Source organism: Lipophrys pholis (assembly GCF_963383615.2).
Source record: "Lipophrys pholis genome assembly, chromosome: 9".
Taxonomy (NCBI): domain Eukaryota; kingdom Metazoa; phylum Chordata; class Actinopteri; order Blenniiformes; family Blenniidae; genus Lipophrys; species Lipophrys pholis.
Window position 1 is genome coordinate 21,435,973 of NC_137639.1, and position 22,486 is coordinate 21,458,458.

A 22,486-nucleotide genomic window follows, 5' to 3' on the forward strand; every position below is an offset into this window, starting at 1 on the left:
GACAGGCGGCTCTCAACGCCCAAGAAATGACAAGGTGTTTTTTTTTTTTTTTCTCTCGACTCCTCAGATGAGATGTGAGGAGGAAGGAGAGGAGGAGGAAGAGGAGGAGGAGGAGGAGGAGGCTGGAGAGAGACCGATGGATGTCCTTGTTTTTTCAAGCTGCACATAGGAGGGTTAAAAAAAAAAAAAAAAAAAAAGGAAAAAACGGTGGGAATATTACGCTGGCGTCGTCCCCTCCCTCTCGGCGCTGCTTAACCCGCCCACAATGCGTCCTTCTCCCTCTCTCTCCCCCTGGTAGACTGATGCTCTCTCTTTCTCTCTCTCTCTCTCTCTTCCTCTCTGCTTTCTGCTGCTCACCGCACATTGACAGTGACTCAGACCCTCGACACACACAGATTCATCCCGTCACGTTAGAGCTCAGCAGCACCGGCCCCGGTTTAATGACACGCGCTCCGCTCGTTTTATTCACACTTCTTACATTTATTGCCCCTCGTGTTACTCTTATGGAGAGATTCAGGCCTCCGGCAGCACACTGCAACATGACGTCATGTCACCTTTTTGTTTTAGCCCCCGTGCTCCTGGACATCACACACACACACACACACACACACACACACACACACACACACACACACACACACACACACACACACACACACACACACACACACACACACACACACTTGGGGGTCCGCCTGAAGTGATGGTAAATTGGGGCTTTGATTGACATGTCTAATTTATTTTAGGTGTTGTACTTGATCCATAGTCTGTATCATATCTATAGTATATAGTTCTTCTACACCAGGGGTGTCAAACACAAAACCAACCAACAAGAGGCTCCAGATCAGCCCATCATACCACCAAGCAAATGGTAAAAATTTCAATAACATTGATATTGTTTTTAAGACATTTCTTAAGAGTAGTGGACACAACACAACACTGAAACCCAAGCGGAGACAGAATAGAATAGAATAGATTTACTTTGTCAATCCTAGAGGGAAATTCTTTGTAGTGTTGCCCCTCACATAATACAGGATGGATAGAAGCTAAAAGGTGAAAAAGTAAATAAGCAATATTGAATATTAATATAGTATAAGCATAGAATAATGAAATTAACTGAAAAACAGCAACAAAAAATGGTGATAATGCCACAGTATTAGCCTCAAAGTCATGATGTCAAGATGAGTTTATAAAAACATGCACAATGCGACAGCTATTGGAGAAGATTTTTTTTTTTTTTTTTGCACATTTCACTGTATTCTGCACCAGAAGGTTCCAATAAAATTGGGTTCTTGTTGAGATTGTAGTCATTTTTGCTGGTTATTGTTTGGTCTTGTGAAAATATCAGCATTTTCATCACATACACAGCATCAAAACAAATAGAAGCTTTGAAATTTCATTTTAAAGGTTATGATGGCACTGTTTTACTGGTCGGGCCCTCTCAAAATGAAATTGGGCTGCATGAGACCCCTGAACTCAAATGAGTTGGACATCCCTGGTCTACACCTTGAACAGGTCACCAGTCCATCACAGGTCACACACAGAGACACAGACACACGTTCGCATCTCGTCTGAACAAACAACTTTAAACGGGATAAAATGCAATGAGAACATGTAAACTCTGCAAAGAAAGGGCTCGAACTGTGACGACTACACCACTGTGCAGCCATGCTATTGAACAAAGAAAATATAGTTGTTCAGATATTGAGGGGGGGAAGTAGCATGAGCAAACATTGTATTTTGCCCTGAACGTACCCACTTTTCTTGTCATGTCTGCAGCCCTCCGGGGTTTTGTAAATTGATGAAAATGGCTAGTTTTCATTGCTATTCAAGGGCCTATAAGCACATGTTTAAAATGATTGTCGCGTTGCACAAAGCACCATGGTACTGTGTTTGTTATGCAGGGAGCTCTCCCAGAGGGAGCAGATGTCAGAGTACCCGTTTCTAATGTGCCCACACAAGATGCTTGTTAAACTACATTTATAAGGCTGTTGTTTGATTTAAATTGTAAAAAGAACTATTAAAAAAAAAGAAGACACATTTATAGTGCAGGTCAATCTGATTTGCCTTTGTATATAGAGAAATATATAATTGTACAACAAATGTTCTATCTATACAGAGTAGCTAAATATTAAAATCATAAGGCATTTTTAAGTAAATTCAAGTATCTCAAGATTTATTTTTTGTTTTTAAAAAACACTTGTGACCCCTTTTTTACAAAGTTAAAATGATCCGTTTGGGCATGTCACCTTGGCCCTGTGACAGGGTTTCCCTTACTGAACAAAAACATTCATTTGAGGTGGATTACTGACATTAACATTGCATCTTCCATGTGATGGACTAGTGACATGTCCACAGTTTGACACTGCCTGGTTTTACACATGGTCAGTTCTACAGCACTGCAACATAAGGATGAAGTAATATAGTGGACGGCTCTAGATTCTCTCACATTGTTCTATTTAATATTTGCTGTTCAGTACAATAGGAAGCAGCTTCCTTGGGCCAAAACAAAAGCAACACTATTTTGTTATCAAGTCTACATTACCTGTTAAAATTACATTGAGGCTTTATTTATTTTTAACAATACAATGATGAATGGCAACCTCACAGAATATACTAATGCCAATTGGATTCAGACTTGCTGGCCAATCACATTCTAGAAGAGGGACGGTTCCTCTCCCATGATAGAAGCTCAGGCACGACAGACAGGTACGCATAAAGAAACATCAGATTCTGCTTTGAAATGCAGCATTTTAATGAACATTACAAAATGTAATTTTTAAATTGCCCACACCGTCCCCACATCCCAAGGTTTCCTTTGTACATTTGCTTGGAGTAAGGCAAAAGAGTAGTCTCTGGAAATAGCAGTTCACATCAATTAATCAACGTGCCATGTATAAATATCAGTACAAATCTGGGCTGTTGCTACAGCGAGGTTCGTCCTCCCGAGTGCCAGTGAAAGGACAGCAACAGCCGAGTGAAGCAGGGCAGGGTGGTTTCCGTCAGCGACGCCATGGATGAGACCGTCCAGCTTTGAACCTCAGTCCCAACAAATGTAATAGAAAACTTCCCACGAGGGATGAGATGCTCTTACTTCATGGTTTAATTGCCACCTGCTGTTGGAGAAGAGCAGGTCATAGGTGAAACCTAACAGTTGAGTTCCCCCCCCACCACACACGTTTATTTTGCTTCCAGTTGATAATTAAACATCTTCAAAACCAGCAAACAGGTTTTATCTGAAGACAACACAAACAAAAGGAGGAAGCAAGATTATCAAATGTACAAACTATTCACTGTCTGTGTCTTTCAGAGAGAGGACCGGGTTTGAATCAAGGCAGACGGACAGAGGAGTGGCACAGACTAAACAAGAAGAGGAGTAAACAAGAATGGCAGAACAATGCAAATCGTTTCAGGAAATCTTCAAAACTACAAAATGTTCTTTTTTTCATAAAAGCTGTTAAAACTCTATAAAATCTTTTTTTTTTTTTTTATATATTTCTTTCATCACAAATCAGATTGAAACTGGAACAATTGTACTGTATAAACATTCATTACTACAAGGCCATTTTGAGATGGGTGTTAGTGTACAGTGTGTGATTTACAGTGCTTTTATAACCACTGGCAGCCATTTGAAGGAGGAAACAAAAAAAAGAATGAAAAACAAACGCAATCTCCTGATTATCATTGTAATTATTATCTGTGTCCTTCTGCAGAAAGCTTCATAGAAGTATTATTGAATGAGAAATTGCCACGTGCCTCGTGGAAAAGCTTTCTGCTGCTAAATGTGGGTACCACACACGGTACACAAGTAATGAAACGAAACAACAAAAACAAAACACTGTTGCCAAAAGACAGACTCTGAACCCGTGACTGGTGAGTGCAATTCTGTGTTGACAGCATGTACGTCTCAAGTTCTCCACGTCTCATGTGTTTCACAATTTAAAAAAAAAATAATAATAAAAAAATGAACAGACAGGAAACTGCTCCTGATTGGCTCACAACTACCCCATGTGGCACAACGGTAATTTCCTGTAAACATTTCTCAGAATGTTTATAAAACCACCCTTCCCATTGAAAACACAAAAATATATAGAAATTTATTTTTACATGGACATATATTTATATATATATTACTAAAGGCCGTAAAATATTTTCCGTTCTGCTCCATGAGAGTCACAGTTCCCTTCAGAGGATATTCAGCCTTAGACGGACCTGAAACAGAGAGAGGAGATGACTGAACACTGCATTTCTGCCTTCAATTACACAGCCGCATCTTAAAGTGTCACTTTATCATTGTAAAGTTCTTGCTTACTTCTACAATCATAACATATAAACGAAAAGGTTTCAAGCATTTTGACAATTTCAGTTATCACAACTGAAATTGTCAAAATGCTTGAAACCTTTTCGTTTTTTACAGCCTGAGTTAAAAAAAAAAGAAGAAGAAAAAAAAGTAGAAAACATTTGATCTCATGAAATTTTGGTAAAATGCGGACTCCTCTGGCTTACCATGTCGAATTCTAGTACCGGGTTTTAGTCCTGCTTCTTCTCACTCCGCTCTTTGCGAGGCACCAGCGCCTTACGAAGGTATGGTATTATTAAGTAGGTTACAAGGAAAAATACATGACCACAGAAGTAGATCGAAGAATAGACCTGCAACACAAACAACAACAAAAAAGCCCAACTCATTATCCTCGCATAAACATCTCAGTTTTTTCTCTCAAGAAGCTACTTTTTTCTTCTCCCAGTGCAAACACCTTCTGTGTTGACCACTTAAATTGTTCCAGTTCCTGCAGACCTGTTTTTTTTTTTGTTTTTTTTAATCTGCTTTTCTGTGTGCACAATTGCCTTTTTGTTGTTGACCATCATGTAAGTGGAGCAGAAAAGGCTGATAACAGCTATTGTGTGCAATCCCATCACTCTTCAATTGGACGGCCTCTATGGCACGGTTGGGGGGTTCTGACACTGAGGGCAGCTGGACGGCTCGTCTGGACAAAACAGCCACAACCAGGCTCAACTTCTGCTGTCAAACGGTTTGGACCAATCCGATGCTTCTATGTTACCATTTAAAATAGATTCTGACAATTTAAGATTTGGGCATGAGGTGTTGGACAAGTTTAGATGACTAACTGGCTCGTGGTGGCCAAAGGTTGATAACATCGTTTTGAGATTAATCAATATCTGCTTTTCCTATCAGTGGGAAGAAGAATTCACTGATCGAGAAAATGAGCCGGGATTAGACCAGCGTTTTGTTACAATAGTAATGAAATATGAATAATGAATATTTAATAACGTCTGTTGCTGTAACAGAAAATGGCATGGCACTCTCGAGTGGATTAGTAACAATGTCAACAATCTCTTGCAGTATCACAAACTGCCCTGCAGCTCTCTGACACGTGAGAGACCTCCAGATCGAAAAGGCAACAACCTTTCACCAGCTGTGACCCGATACCTTTGATTTCTCTACTCTTTTCTTGATTTTAAAAGAAAAAACTTGGAGAAATTGTCTTGCAGTTGTGTGTCTGCATGAAGCTGCAATTTCCATCTACACCAGGCGTGCCCAATACATGGATCAGGACTGATCAGTAACCATGAAGGTAGTGTGGGCAGGTCACATGCTGTTCAAGGAATACGTCTATGATCGCTCTGACCCACAGAGTGATCAGTCAGCGCCAGAGCTGAGGCGTGGTCAAATCATTAAGAGTGTCCACGACGGGCTAAATGTGTCGTGGAGCATGTAAACAGGTGACGTTACTCATGTACTGGTTTCCATGGTAACTGCTGACTGCCTTTCAACTCCATCATTGATTGCTGCTCATTACAACAGATGTTGACGCTGCCATCCTAGTTGACGCTGACCAGGTCTTCTCTACAGTAGCGTGACCCTGGTGCGCATGCATATAATGAAAATTGTAGGATCGTAATTAAAACATAAAAGATATAGGAGACCAATGAAGCTTATTGCATTCACAGACGAAAGAAAACAGTTTTACCCGAAATAAATGAGGACCATGCAGTCTGTTTAGCATATGTCTGACTTCGTCTTTCTCATCGTACACACTCTGAGCATGCCGAACCATCTCATCTGATCCCGAGGAAACAATGCAGTTCCCCAGCAGATTGAAGAAGGCCTCACCTGGACAACTGCAAAGTTCTGAGTATTCTCCTCAAAGCAGCTACTAATGCTGCTCAACAACAGAAGTAACTCTCACCATTTGAAACCTAAAAAACATGAAAATGCATCTGACTAAGCAGATTAGGAACTTTAGTCTCCATAAAAGCAAGAATGGGAGCCTATATGGTAAATTCAGGAGAGACATAATATATATATATATATTATGTGTTCATGTAGATCATTCCATGCTGATCTGTTTCATAAATGGCATTGTTCTTACTGAAACACATACATTTCAATTTTGCCTGATCAGACCTGGTCCATCAACTTTTATAGTAAAAGGAAACCAGAGAGAGAGAGAGAGATTACAATGCACATTTTGAAACGTGAAACTTTGATTGTATCTCACTGTTATATGAGATGAGGCACTCTCTCCAAATGTCATTTTTCAGCTTGAATTTAAGTTTGTGTCTTTATTCGATTTCTCAACTGTGAACAAAGTGTCACGGGACAAATTAGAGCAAGCACATGTGTCCTTTGACCCATAGCGTTTGTGTGTTACCTTGAGCCATTTGTCATACGTGAAGAGGCAGAATGGCACGAGAGGATAGCCCATGAAGAGCCAGTGGATAAACTGCTGAACAATATAGATGAAGGGGTAGAGTGGACTGTTGGCCAGCTTCGTCAGCAGGGGACTATCCCTCACGAGAGCCAGGGCCTGTCACACAGAACACACACACACGCACACAAAGATTATGATAATACAGCACAAGAATGGTTATATAATAAACCTGGAAAGTGGAACCTCTATTAAATTACAGGCACTTTCAGCGGAGAGGTGCATTTGATCAATAGTATTATGCCATTAATAGGAAGAGGCAGTCCCTTGTTAAAAATTCAACAATAGTTTATACGATGCAGACAAAGCACAAGGGCAGCTTTTGACAAATGAGGTCTCAAACGAGGAGTTAAAAACAATTTAACCACCCACTGAAAACAGTGGCTTTAGCACATAATCATTAAGTTGCCCATCTCTCTTTACTGCCTTGGGGCTGCAGCATACCTGTCTCTCCACAGTGATGATGAAATATTCCATAGAGAAGCACAGGACGTATCCTGAGTGAAGGCCGTGCCAAATCGTCAAGAAGAGCAGCGTGGACACGTGAGACAACGTCTTGTTGCCCAGGAACTTCAGCCGCTTGAACACATGTCTTAAAATGAGAAACAAACACATCATGAGATATAGAGTTCCAGGTTTTGACCAGACAAGCTGAAGAGGCCGTCTGCCATCATCATGGCGAGCCCCCACTCACCTGAAAGTGGTTGCATAGCAACAGAGTTGGCTAAAAACACTTCGACAACTTTACGTTGGTCACAAGAGCGCTCATGTTAATGGCAGCCCAAACCTACAGTGTCCTAATATGTTATACAAGTACACACACATTGTATGATTTATTTTTCCTCCTCTTACAGCACACTGGTGACATGCTGCAGTATCAGCTGGGCAGAGCAGCGCCACAAAATCGACTACATGTAGTGCCGTTGTTGAAATGCGAGGGCCCATCTTAGTCTGCTCATTCATGAGTGTTCGCGTACGTTTGAGTCTGCAGTATGCTGAATGTGCTCATAAAGATAATGAATATGTTGTGGGTTCGCATTCGGCGGACCACCAAGCGTCACAATGGACGCAGCAAAACCTCAGCCTGGCGTTTGTCCATCACTGGTGTAAACACAATGAGCCTTTATCATCTATCCTAGTGGCAGGTTTGTGTTCACTGGGAAACAAACTGGACTGTCCAAGAGCTTTTACATCTGACATTTTCAGATCGGCTGATGGAGAAGATGGAAAAGGAGAAGTGGCTGTCGGTCACATCTGGTTTGAAAGCAACTGCACAAGGGTACACATCTACTGTCTCCACAAGTTTGACCTAAAAGGTCTCCAATGAGCAAATTCTAAAACTCAAAACCATGGATCAGATTTATATTATGGTCTGTGTCACACGCACACCATGCTCTGCTCAAACAGGTAAACACTGAGACAATAAAGGGCCGCTCAATGTGCCGTGAGACACGATGGTTTGTGTCTCTGCTGAGTGGTGCAGTGAGTTCTTCCTCCAGGGGATCTGGACCAGAAGCTCCCATGGGATCTTGCCTTTTCATCATGGAGCAAAACACTGCATGCAGCATACGCTGCACTTTTTATTGCTTCGATTGCCCAGTGAGGTTGTTTATTGGAGGGTTTGCAGCACTGGCCATTTCCCTAATGGCTACACAAATGTTCATGTGTGCGGTTTTTTGGTTGCTTTCGTCATATTGATTTTTAAGACTCTTTAGAACACAAACAGGGCCTGATTCAAACACAAGAAAAAAAAAATCTTTTTCTAGTGGATCCAATCAACACTTTGTGCAACTTTTCCGGCATAACGTCTCAAACAGATGAGTCACCATGTGTGTTTTTGAGATCTGTTTAAGTGAAGCATATATGCTGCTGGATAAGAAACAAAAAATTATTTTGCAGAGGTCAAAAAGTTGTTCTGTCATTAGGAACAAAGTTTGACTAAGTGCAGCAGACTTAAATGAATCATTTAGCACAACAAGCAAACACGCTGCACTGGATGAAAACAGACGGCTGAATCCTCGGATCCATGTGAAGTGATGGGGAAACACGCTTTCCTCAGATTATTGCAAGAAACAAACATAAAAGCCATATCATGTTTTCCATGTGGTCCGTCATCTCAGGTTATACTAGCATTGTTTCATAAGTATGTCATGGTTTTGCACAAGGGAATTAAAACCACCAGCTGTTTACGATAGTGAAGCGGCTCTCAATATTCATTTAAAATAAGTGGGAGGGAACTGCATGTTAATTAGCAGTTCAGATTGCACCTTTTCTGAGAAGTCTATAATAATTTTCTTATGTGTGAATGGAAACTTGATTAGAGATATCAAGCGTGTCTTCCCTCTCACCTTTAGGTGCAGCTTTTCTGAACTCTTGACTTCATATGCTATATTGAACCATGAAATTAAAAGCACAAAAAAAATTTACGTTCTTTCTCAAAAAACCAAGGTTCACATCCGCAGCATTATGAACTGAACCCATTCAATATTAACCTGCTTAAATGTGTGATGAGTTATTGCTCAGAAGTGGCGCACATGCAACTATAAATAAATCCTCCTTTTGTAGGTTAAACAATGAGAGCATTTAAGTGTGAAGGCTGAGCTGCATTCAGCAAAAGCGGCTTGAAAGCTCCGACGACCAGTTAAGACAGTGTAATCTCACCCATGGGCAAAGACTCCATATGCCTGCCTTTACTCAAGTTCTATTTCTACATTTCTACAATTCATCAAGACTGTTTTTTTCTTTCGGAGCGCTTTCCCAGCAACCCCTCTCATTGTACTCGCCGCATCTCAAGCAGCATTGAAGAGCGGAAAGTGAAAGTAAGTGTAGGTGGTTAATGCATTCGGCTGAAATGGACCATGTAATAAAGTGTGTGTTCAATAAATTGCTTTGAGCACTGTGGTCGTCATCAAACTGTGTCCCACACTCAGAGAATTTCATGGCTGAAGCTTTGGTTGAAAAAAGGGGTGTATAATTGTTTATATTTGCAAACTTTTAAAAGCCTCAAACTTTCTCTTCTCTGGATGATTCTTCTAGTATTGAGGCAGTGTGTACAGGGGCCCCGGGGTGTGAGCACTGGCTCTGTGAAGGACTGCCACATATGCAGATTTGATTGAACCCTTTACTCTTTTTACTCAGCCACTATCATCTGTGTAAATATTTAACTTTTACAACAGGGTGACTTGGAGAGAGGCACGGATTTCAGACTGGACACTGACCTTGCTGCCCAGGCGTTAGTGTTGATGTTGAAAGAAGAGATGGTTCCGCCAAACAACGGCGTCGTTTCAAAGACCCACACCCTCATATTGGCACAGGCGTCCCACTGATGCTTACCATCCACGACTCCGTTGTACCCTAATCCACTTAATATGCATACACCCTCCTGTAAAACACAACATATTCATGCTACTCAATTATGTAAGACAGCACCAGAAAGCACAAGAACCGGACAAACTGGGTGTGCACCCATTAACCTAAGCCGATTAGGGTGAGGCTTAAAGTTAACGATGCACATAGGCGTGAATGCAAAAGTATGGAAAAGCTGGTGTTTCACTGGTGATTCTCTCACACCAAATGTTCATGTAAATTCAGATTCATATAATCAAGGCTTATTTTTGAGGACGAACCAGAAGGCATTTGCCTCCAAACCCATCCAAGTACTCATTTGTAGATAAAGAGCCTACTTACCGCTATAACCCAACAGCTGACATACTTATACAAAATGACTTTGGCCCACAGCAGAATAAACACACAGCGATACCAAAATGGCTGAGCCTGTGGAAAGAAAATTGATTTACATTTTAGACATTTGGAAAAAATAAAATAAAAAAAAAGACACTCCCTCCAATATTTGCACCCATATTATTATTCTCACCTCATACTCGTCTGTTAAGTAGTAGCTATCTGGGTAATAGGGACTAAAAATTGCATAAATCACTAGGCAGAGAAAACCCAGAGCAAACCTCTTCATGGCTGGTATAGCACTAAAAATCAAACATAAGAAAGGAAAGGTTAACTGAAGGGCAGTAACACGGGGAATCTCTCAACCCCCCTCCCCCCCCCTTTTTTTTTTTAAACAACAGACATATAACAGCAGATCGTCATCGCTCTTCTACCTGTTGGGAGGGTTTCCGGGGCAGTCGGTGAGCTCCCCCGCCACCAGCTGCTGGTAGCTGCGCAGTGTAAACTGGGGACCCACCAGAAAACCGCCGTAGAAGTAGGAAAAGCCGAACACCTCGAGGAGCGAGGGCACTGAAGGCAGTGCTCCTTTCTTCTGCTCTGAACTCAACTGGGACTGAAATTTAGAGATTTGGCAAGACAAGAGGAAAAGTGAAAACAATTGAAATATACATGTGAACTCAGGATATGATTTAGATGAACGCCACAGTTTAGAAGTTTCCACAGGAAGGGACAAAAAAAAAAAAGAAGAAGAAAAAAACTGAATGAAAACAGCAGAAACTGTGATTAGAATGAAAATGAGATAGCGTAACAAAATGGGCAGTTTACAGCTGTCACAGATGTGTTAGCTGCATTCAAATGAAACAAATAGCTGTGAAGGTATTGAAAGGAAGGGGAAAGAGAAAGCTTGAGACGATCACGTTGCTATAAAATTTTAATTAAAAAGACTGATATAGTGCAGTCAGGCAACAGTGAATGGTAAACACCTTAGAAAGGGGGGATGGTTTGTATAATTGGGAACCAGAGTTGTTTAAGAAACCAGACTTTTTTTCCCATTTAAGTCATCCTGATGACCAAATAGTCTAAAGAAGATCCCAGGCTCATCTTGCTAATCGAAGCCATCAGGCTCCACTGAGGAATGTTCTAAATTTACCAAGCACAGAAATGGCATTGCTGGTCTACTACTGCTTTGACTGCCTCGTCTGTGTTCATGTGTGACTCTGATGACACGAGACAAACCCAAACAGCAGCAGACCAGCAACTCAATTTTTCAGAGCGATTTGGTGAAACAAAAGCTAAAAACAATCTTACTGCTACTAAACATGTCACACAAGCCTTCAAAAGAATGAAAAGTTCTCCTTTAATGATTCACAAATGATGGAGAGATCAATTTTTTCCTGCACATTTTACAGCTTAACACATGAACCTTGCCTGTAAAAGTGTAGAATAGAAGGTCAGACCAGCTCCGGATGGAAACAAAGCCCTTTTGTTTTGTGCTGCTTTGCATTGCTTGCAGTCAGTTTTGACTTGGTTTAACTGTGAAATCTCCTTTCAGCTTTCCAGTCCTTTCCCCAATCATCCTTAAAAGCGCTTGTGAGATCATTAAAGTGAGTGATTGTCTGTTTGAAAGACCTAACTTTACCAAAACTAATATTAACTAGCTGTTAATGGAAAGAAAATGTCCATGTGAGGAACAAGGAAACACTAGCATTGACAAATGAACCAGCATTCAAGCATGCAGAGGTTAAAAAAACAAAACAAAGGGCAGCTAACTCACAGGTTCCTTCCCACCATCATAGAAATCGAATGCCAGACCTGTAAAGACACAGTGCAAACAGACATCAGAGACCATGTTCACTAAAAGCAGGTTGGGGCACTTTAACAGGAGGGTTACCTGTCGACAGGTGAACGGGAAGAAGGAGGTGAAGATGACAAACGAAATACAATGGGAGCATATCGGAGCTCGCAAGCCAGATTCAGTCAACTCACCAACGAGTTTCAGTGTGAGGACGCAGTGAGGCATCGTCCACTTGATGTCGTACTCCTCTGTCGCTGTGTAGTAATACCCTGCCAGCAGGTACACCTAAACAAATAAACAACCAGATCGATCATTCAGACAACAGTCTAATTCAATACAACACAGTACAACAATATAGCAAAAATAAAACTTAACAGGCACATTTCAGTTTAAAAACGTCAGTATTGTTGTTAACGAGGCAATTTGCAGATCACAGAATGCTCATGGCCGAGTCAAAGATAAACTGGTGGGCAGTCCTAGATGTCTGTGGTCGGAAGCCGGTTTGAGGACAAAAAGAGAAGCTAATGCTATGGCATGTGGACACATGGAGACAAAAAAGAAAAGTCTAAATAAAGCTCACCATTTGAAAGGTAAAGCTGCTCAGGACAGTTGTTACCGTCCTTCCCATGAGCCTTAACATCAGAAACTGGACAAAGACGCATACTAGAGAGTGACAGAGCTGAGATCCTGGGAAAAAGAGGGGGTATCAGGGGGATTAGGGATCATGGTGAGTGCAGTCAAGTGTGCCCTGTAGGAACATTTATACTTTGCAGTTCAGTATTGGCAGATGGGAGGAAGAAAGGAGAAAAACGAAGCACAGACAAAACACACAGCACATTTGACTTGAAATAAGCTTTTAAAAGGAGGAAGATAATGCCACAGACCTGCTGTAAAATCCAAGTGCAGCCACAAAAGAACAAAGGAAAGAGAAAGAAATCAATGCTTCTGTTTACTCCAACACGCCACACTCCCATGAGGAATTTTCATCCACTACTCCTTTCAAGGCCACGAAAGACACACTTTTTACTGACGTTAGTATTCTGGACATTTTCCTCATGCAGAGCTCACTGAATATACTATTGTAAAGAAAACACTTTCAACAGCATGCCCCCCCCCCGCTTCAGTAGTTTATTAGTAAGAATCTTAAAAATATTCATTATTTGTTGGTCATGTGTTTTTATGCCATCAAAATAAATTACAGCTGAAAATTTATTTCATATTTGAGCCCTAATTTAAATAAAAGGTAATCTGTCAGTGGGATGCAAACAAACCGTGAACATGCGTTATAAAACTAAAATATCCACAAAAGCTATACGATTATTTATGTAATCAAACACTGTAATTGGAATATACCGACTTTACTATTTGATTAAAAAAAAACTATTTTAAAGCTTAAAGAATTGTCATGAAGCTGGAAACAAGAAATGTTCTGCCATGTTGTTCAGGGTTAACGTCTCTGATAGCCATTCATTACTTCAATAGTTTAAGGTGAAACAGCTGCTTGAAGCATAAATCTTTTTAAAAAAAAAAAAACAGTAGTTGCACCTCTGAATCTGCTGATGCGGCCAATTTGGATTGGAATAACATTTAGAAGTAAATCTGTGGCAGTCAAACTTGCAGAACAAACTTCTAACACACAAAAACGTTTTGGGCATAAGCCTGAAACACAGACGCAAAAAAAAAAAAAAAAGAAACTTGACCAAGGCCAAGAGAAATTCAAAAGGTTTTCTGTTCAAGTCAAAAGAATTTTTGAGGTTTTCAGAAAAGTATTTATATTCAAAAGATGAAAAATTATTCAAGGTGCAGCAACATAAAATTTCACTAAAACCAATTAACGATTTACAGCTTTAAAGTCCTCATATTGCGGTTAATATCACTAAACCGTCGGTAGTATGGAACTATTGGTTACATCCTGCAAATAGCATTTGAGTCTAGACTCAAAACATTAGTGACTCTTGGTTTCCTTCTCAGAAGCTCAAAGATCAACATGATTATCAGATATTATTTGACTCGATTTGAGTGTGTAAAGATATTTATCAGATTGTGAGTCACACGGGACCTTTCTGCAGGGGGAACAAAGTTTGTGGTGCATCAAAAGGAATTCAAAGGAAGTCATTTAATTGTGATGTAACAGTTATGATCGTATAATATTAGGCATTACCTTGAACTTATTGAAATGTGGAAAACAGGAAAGGTTTAGGGCTGCAAACGTGATGTTTGTTATTCACCACCTGCAACGATGCATTTGGGTACAAAAACATTCGTCTGCTGCCATTTTAAAGCATTAATGTTGAACTAGTTCAAAAAAAAAATGTTTTTAATAGATTCAGTCGGAACAATGTATGATTACACCACAAATGAAACGTTGAGGGACATTTGTCTCAAATTCTGTGCAATGAATGAAATCGATCAACTGAAAAGTACGAGCAGACTGTAGACTCAATATGATTTTAACATTTTGAGATTAGAAAGTTGGAAACGCTTGTTCTTATTCCAACCGATGAATGATTGTCCTGCTTTGGCCTCATAATCATTTTGTCACAAACGCACAAGAAGCAGAATAATGCATAACCAACAAGAAGAGGAAGAAAATTACTGTTGGCAAGTGAACCATGCAGATCAAATAATATAAACAAAGCTTTGCTTTGTGCAGAATTATAGGCTCTGATTCACATCAACCAAGTCAGAGGTGAAAAGAAAACTGAGGTCAACACTAAACATCTACATTTGCATGTAGAAATAAGGTTCTATTAAGAGAACAAACTCATACAGGTCAAAAGGTTTGAATATTAATTCTCTGAGACGTTACTTGTGATGGTCAAAGTAACTAATTTCATGGAGCCGACATGCGCCACTATGCTACTTTGCTACTTCCACTGCTGATGGACCAACATGGCGACATTTCAGTGAGTCACAGCAACGTTACATTTCTGTGGCTTTTGACATAGAAAACCCGTGAGGACATCGTGACAAAGAAAAGGAGTGACGGCACATCCATAATGCAGATATGATATGAAGATATGAAGCAGAACAACGTGTCTGTGGTCGTTGCAGCTCCTTATCTCCCCGTTCATCTCACCAAAGTTGAACGCTGCTAGAGCCAGTCCAGAGAGCGCGTGGAACAAGTGAATGACGGTGGCAGGCTGGTGGAACAAGTACCGCCGGTACACCAGAGCGCAGGGATACCCTGCAGGAGACACAGAAAGCACAGAGGGAGGGAGGAGGCTGGTGAGAGTTCAGAGTTTCACCTCAGATTAGGAAAAAAAAAAAAAAAAAAAAAAAAAAAAGCTGTTAGCACCTCCTGGTAACAACTGCACTGACCTTGTGATGTAAACATCACAAACACACCAGCCAATGTGGGGATGTGTTGCTGCAAATCTGGTATTTCAAGGAAAAAGATAACCAGTGAGAGAAGAAACACTCACCCGTGATCACTGGAGAAAATTAATTTTGTCATTACGAATCAGACCTGACCTCAAACCTTAGCACCAGAAGATTCAGTGTTTTGAAACTTTCCTTCCTGTTCCAGTCACACAATGCCTGTTCTAAAATGCTCTGAAGAAAGAAAAGTTAATTTCTCATTATTTAAATGAAATGATGACCTTCCCTTATGTTTCACATGTATTACAATTTTTTTATATCAAGCCATTTCATTACTTTGGTTTAGTTTATAAGAAGTGAAAATCAAAATTACAGCATATTTTGGTATTTTATCTTTCCCCAGAAAGCCATTCTGAGGAATACAATTTCAAAAAGATTAGAGCTCAAGTTTCAGTTTAGAAATAACGACCTCATATATGAATACTTATTTATATTCAAAGTGAGCTGGAATTCTAATACTGTAAGCAAATATATTTCAGATAGGAAATCCATCGCCGACAATTGGTGGATGACATCAAGTTCAAAATCAAAGAATTAACTATTTTTTGGACTCAGAACACATATGATTATGTAATCTCATGTATGTAAGGTTAATAGTCATTCCTGTTTCTGTCAAGTGATTCTGATGATATTACCAAACGACATGAATAAAAAAATGCAATTTTTCATCAGTGTTGTCCCATCCTGGTGGTGGCATGGCCCTATGCTGCATGCTTCTAACTGCATTGAAGAAAGCGCCACAGTAATGAGACATATAAACCAGGTGCGACGGTGGAAATCAAGGACCAGGAGAGGACATCTTGTGTGTGCATTACAATTGAATGCATGCGGTGCAGTGATGAGCACTGCCACCTAACCATGAGAGCATCCCTGATCTAGTTTGGGTTAATGGGCCTTCTCTGTTGTTTGCATGCAGGTTTTTGCTTCAGGTACTCTGATTTTCACCGACAGCCCCCAAAGATCTTAAGTATGAATGGAGAGGGGCCGATAGTTTGTGTTTACCCTGTGATTGACCGAAGGCGTGTACCCTGAACAGGATTCTCCAACGGGAAGCTGCGATCAGTTTCACACCGTGAGTCTAATAAAGATGTATAAAAAGATATATCATTTTATTAACCACATTAGAAAACAATGCTTTTTGGGACTCCCCCCGGAGTCTCACCATACTCCATGTCATGAGAATCAGCCTGTGAAATAGCTCCATGGATACCTATTTATTGGTTTTTTTTGGCTTTTTAGTTGAGATAAAATTATGCATTTCCGAGCAGTAAAAGAATAACTCAGAGAAGAAGAACAGAATGAACTTGAGGCTCAGGACACGGCGAGGGGAAGTTAGAAGGCAACAGAATACCACACTGCTGTTGTTTGCTTTTTTTTTTTGTGGACATTAGAAACATGTAGCACAATGCCACCCTTATCCTTTAAAAAGGTTTGCAATGCAACAAATCAGGTGTAAACCAACAGTTGGACTAATTATCCGAGTCCCCTGAGTCACTGGGCTTTCGTAACAAGCTAGGGCATGTAAATAAACTTGTCATGTCTGCTTTTCAAGTTTAAAACAAAAAAAAAAAAGGTTGTATTTTGGTGTTTGATTATTTTAGTTTCTCTCCCGGGGAGGCTGCTCGAACCTAAAAAAAAAAAATCACATTCAACAGTGCAGGAGAAATGCTGACGGACCGATTTCGGTGCCGTGTTTGACAGTTACCATACAACCGCCACGTTATTACGCAACGCGCATGAAGCAACACTGAGGCGAGGCTCGCTCACTGCAAAGGTCTTCATGAGTTAAACAGCCAAAGTCTGCTGTGAATGGCTGCGTCCAGCGTGCTGCGTTGTTGATAGGAGGCAACACAGACGTGTCCATGTGTTGGAGCAAAGTTCAGAGAGGACAACATGGAGTTCACTCCCCCAACCCTCGCCCAATACTCCACCTGTTTTCTAACTGGATTACCTTCAAACTATTTTAGGAATAATTTACTCAGCCAGCTTCTGGCCAGTAAAATACTATACAATATTATTCTACACGTAGGGACAGAGGTTTGTGTCTGGACTCTAATCCATTACAGAATATCACATCTGAAAGACGCACAAGTTATTTCAGTAAACCCCTCGTCCGTCGATACATTTCAAATGTCACTTGATATTCAATCTCACCGTTTATGACACGTTTAATAAACAGTCTAGTGATTTCAATTATTTGTGTTCCTCTCCTGTCAAATTTTGCAGCAGGGCAAATTTTGGAGTACAGTAAAAGGGAAATATAAAATCTCAAACGTTGGATACCACCTAAAAAGGTTAGATTTTTATACTTGCATTCACATGAAGATCCTGAGATAAGGTACAGTTTCCCTGTCTGGGGGCTTTTACTTTGAATGGCTGCATTGTTTTGGGGAACTTGTTTTGTCATGCGAGGAAATTGTGTAGAGAAAAATATTAGAAACACCTCTAACTACAAAGCAGTCTACATTTCACTCTCCACAGCAAATTCACGTCTTTGTAATAGACAGAATCCATGGCCAAAGTACATTAGATTAGTCCTCAACAGTTGATTGACCAGCATTAATTAAACATTATTAGCTTTTCAAAGAAAAATGCCTCTCAAAATTTAGATGAAAAGTAAATATTTAAGTAGTTTTTTTTATATCTTAAATACACTTATAACTTTAACTGTCCAAATGTCAACAAGTTATGGCATTTTAAATGTAGTGCCAGTTTTCTGTGTCCATGTGCATCCATCCATGGATTATGTTTAGTTGGTTGGCAGTCATTGGACCAAACCACTACAAGGCACATTGTGGTTTGGAAATTTGAATACTCACCGTTTTGCATGTATAACATGTATTTACAAGCAGCGCTCAGCACCGTTGCCTCACAGCAAAAAGGACTGGAGCCTCTGCTGGGAACATTACGTCCAGTTTGTTTTAACTGTCAAAAAGGTTTTAATATAATTATACATGTCTATTCGAGTAGGTATAATAGGGTAGGCCAAATGTCACAAACATGCGTCTGTTTATTAAAGATTAGCGCAAAACTTAGGCAAACTACAACCATGGAGATAAACATGTAGATAAATTAAAGCAAAACTGAACATTATGACCCTTCTGAAGACAAACAATGCATAGCAGAACTGGTTTTATAATACAGTGATTTTAGAAATCATGCAAGGCTATTCTTGTTTTGTTTAAGCTGAACATTCTCTGCAGAATACTACGGTACACCTGCAGAAACTAACTGAATATGGGTAAAGGCAGGATACGCCCGGGACAGGTCATCACGGGGAGGAAAAACTTTTTTCATCTCATAATTAAATTCAAACTATGAAACTTTTAGACACATAGACAGATCCTTTTACAAAACATTTCACGAAAAACATTTTTTCTTTAGTTCCCCTTAACTCTAATACAAAACTGCAAGTTGAAATAGTGACAAAGTTAAAATAATACCTTTTTCATGGCTTCAAGGATAACTATGAAAACTGACCTTTGTGAAGACAAAAGCAGATGGCTGAGCTGTTGTATTGGACAGAATAAAGTCAATAAACTACATTTAAGGAAGTAGCAGGTGCACGTGTTATGATGAAGCAGTTTTAGTAGCCCTGCAAGGCTTATAATTCAATGAAATAGTAGCAGTATTTTCAGCAGAAATCCAAAGTACACCGAGAATTGAAGGTGAAGCCAAAAAGAAAATTGGATACAAAGACAAAGTTGATTGTAAACCTTGAATAGCTTATATGTATTGTTATAGAAACATGTCTTTATATCATTGCCCCATAATGTGTGAACACAAGAATACAGTATAATAAGATTCTGGAATACTTCAGAGGATCAGATATTTTTGTGAATTTTCTTCATAACAATTGATTGAAACCTTTTAGTTTATATGTTAGCAGTGTGGAGATGGCTGACAAAATCACAGTTCCCCATGTTATCATATTATTTTGAGATTCATCTTTCTTACAAACGTCTTTCAATATATCTATATATATATATATATATATAGATATATGAGCAAACGCCAACCTTAGATACTGTTGAATTAAAGCTTCGACCTTCAGGACACGTGAACACATGACGTTTGTACAATACATAAAAATGAAGAACGGGGCTGCTGTACTGGATCACATGGGTGGATCTGATGAAGTGACAAGTGCTTGTACTATAATGAAGAACAAAATAGTCATACAAGACTAATAACTTGGTAAATTGCCGAATGGAGTCCCGTGCTGAAAGCCTCTAATAAACATTGTCCAAAGCAGAGTTGAAGGTTAAAACCTCCCAAAACAAAGCAAACTGTCAGACAGCCTCTTGAAGAGGTTTCAAAGGAGATTCATGCTGAATTCTGCTGAAGTGCAACGTCATAAGCCACAACGACTGGACTAAAAGCACACTTTATTAGGAGGTCAAAACGCCCTTGCCCCAGCCCTTTACCCCCCCGGGGAGTCTTCCTGCCCCCTGCTCCTCCGTGGGGGAGTCATTTGGGGGGCAGATTTTGGCAGCCTGTGCTCAGCTCCCCTTGCCTTGTCAAAACTTCCCCAAACACGGCAGTCACTACTTACAGATATGCTAACAGTGTGGCTAAAAACAACCGCTCCGACGTGGAGCAGGTGCTGTTTGGAAAGCACCTTTCCTCTTCGCTTTGTCACGTTAATTAACAATTCATGAGAAAAGAAGCGAATGCGAGAGCAGAGACACATGTTATTGTGTCTGCAGCCTGTGGCTCTGGGTGACAGTTGGATTCAGACTGAGCGTCATGTTAGCTCCACCAGGGACAGTTAAATCTGCCCTCGGCCGGAGGGGGGATTTCACCAAACTACCCCAGCAGCCCGTGGCCGTTCGTGAAGGCGACACTCACCGATTAAGATGGATAAAATGAGTCGCACCGCCGGCTCAGGGGATCCTAAAGACTCCGACAGTTTAGCCAGCAAGGGAGCCGCCATCTTTCTTGTGGGCGGAAACGTCTCTTCGCGACGGTTCCAGTGAACTCCACCAACTCGCGGCGCACATCCAGCGGCGGCTCCGCCGCCACGCTCCTCTTTTTAAAGGCCCCGGCGCGGAGCAGCCTCCTCCGGCCCTGCGATCCTCCTCCTACGGCCCGTCCCCTCTGGCCTCACGATGCCGTCCTCAGCCCCGGCATTGATTTTAGGAAGTGGGACTGGTGAAAGTTGCAGCTGACAGCGGTGCTCCCTCCGCAGCAGCAACTCTCAGCCAAACTGTTTTCAACAGCAAGAAATTTTAAAGAAAAAAGCTGCTTTACGCCAACAGTGATGCGAGTCTGCCCTCAAGTGGCCGCTGAGAGGAACGACATCAATAAAAACCAGACGTTTGATTTATATGGTTAGGACTTGTGTGTGTAAAATTAACCAGAGATCGAGTATTTAAATTGCTCTATAGTACTTCCTATGCGCAGGATAAAACACACCATTAGTGCCTGATGGCATTTTAACAAACTGCTTGTATCTAAGATTTAGGAAGCACAATCTGAATGTCATTATGGCAACATTTGTGTTACCTGAGCTCCAGTGTCATCCACTCATCTTCTCTGCCACTTTATCCAACTTAGGGTTGCAGGTTGATCCTAGCTGGCAGTGGACGGGTCACCTGTTAATCACAAACACTCAGGACAGAAAGACGAGCTCACATTCACACTGAACTTATAGTCTTCTATTAGAATCAGATGCATCTTTTTTTAAATGTTGTTAGAAATTGGAGTACATGGAAAACAATATACATGCAAAAGGAAAGCATGCAAACTTTGCAAAGAAAGCCCAACTTGGACTTGAATGTCCAGAAGTTGTGTGACCATTGATGCAAAAAAATTAATTTAGAGCATAATATAGCACAGAAACAGCTGTGGTCATTACAGGGAACATATCATCTTAAAGGTACAGCACTAAACTGGTTTCAATCATATTTATCAAACAGATTCCACTTTGTTCATGAAGACTCTTCAAGTCAGAAAAAAGTTAACCATGGAGTTGTGCAGGGTTCTGTATTAGGACCCATATTCTTCTCAATGCTATACAGATAATATATCAATCTTGTTACCTATGATACGAGCTAGCTTGTTAAATGAGAGAAGTCATTATATGTGAGAGTCAAATCATCCAAACAAACACTGGATGGTATTACTTTGACCTCTAGTACCACTGTGTAGAACCTGGGACTTATTTTTGACCAGGACTCATCCTTTACCTAGAATTTCACGATCTGAGCCTCATGCCGTTTCTGTCCTATTCTTTATCCTTCCATCAACCACAGCCGAAACAGCACAAAGCTTCCTCCTCTGAGCCGTGTCCTGCAGAGGTTTCTTTATCTAAAAAAGAAGTTTTTGTTTTCTGCCATCATGTGGAATAGTTGGGTTTTGCCTCAAGATGACTGTGTTGTTATTATCACTATATCAATTAATATGAATCGAACTGAACTGAACTAGGGCCGCACTGTGGAGCAAATGGCTTGTGCTCCCGCCGCAACGGTCTGGGTACAAATACTGGCCGGGGCCTTTCTTTTGCATGTTCCCTGAGTCTATGTGAGTGGGTTTCCTCCAGGTACTCTGATTTCTTGCCACAGTCCAAAGACATATGTGTGGGGTTGATTGATGACCCTAAATTGCCCCTAGGGGTGAACGTAAGTGTGTATGGTTGTCTGTCTCTCTGTTTGTTGATCTGTCCAGGGAGTATCTGCTCTCTGCCATGTTAAACTGGGATTGACTTCTGTGCGCCGCAATCCTACACATGGATGAATGGATAGATGGATGGACTGAAGTAAATTTGAACCTATGACAGTATGGCGGTAGAGTGCTGTTGGAGTGCAGCCTGATGAGAGTGCAGAAAGTCCTGAATCAACTTCTGCCTTTACTGTTTTTCACTGTCCTTGTGTTTCAAAATGACCTAGTGTGTTTT

At 40.6% G+C, this 22,486-nt stretch overlaps 1 protein-coding gene across 1 annotated transcript; it reads right to left on the bottom strand.

The window, feature by feature from the left end:
- Window positions 1–2,728: 2,728 nt before the first annotated feature.
- Window positions 2,729–20,799, bottom strand: lpcat3 (lysophosphatidylcholine acyltransferase 3). The gene is made up of 13 exons (XM_080470855.1): window positions 20,440–20,799; window positions 15,287–15,394; window positions 12,788–12,894; window positions 12,399–12,492; window positions 12,187–12,224; window positions 10,847–11,025; window positions 10,606–10,714; window positions 10,419–10,505; window positions 9,950–10,113; window positions 7,176–7,323; window positions 6,675–6,830; window positions 4,507–4,650; window positions 2,729–4,212 (listed from the first exon to the last, which is right to left on the bottom strand). Exons 1-12 carry the CDS (start codon window positions 20,522–20,524, stop codon window positions 4,531–4,533), a joined length of 1,395 nt encoding a protein of 464 aa, XP_080326981.1. The 5' UTR covers window positions 20,525–20,799; the 3' UTR covers window positions 2,729–4,212; window positions 4,507–4,530.
- Window positions 20,800–22,486: the final 1,687 nt, after the last annotated feature.

Bases quoted from the DNA above. Each gene is read 5' to 3' on its own strand.
- lpcat3 (XM_080470855.1), bottom strand. From the start codon at position 20,524: ATGGCGGCTCCCTTGCTGGCTAAACTGTCGGAGTCTTTAGGATCCCCT. The intron at 10,114-10,418 runs GTAAGTAGGCTC...TGTGTTTTACAG, and splicing joins TCAGCTGTTGGGTTATAGCG to GAGGGTGTATGCATATTAAG. The intron at 7,324-9,949 runs GTCAGTGTCCAG...TCTCATTTTAAG, and splicing joins ACTAACGCCTGGGCAGCAAG to ACATGTGTTCAAGCGGCTGA.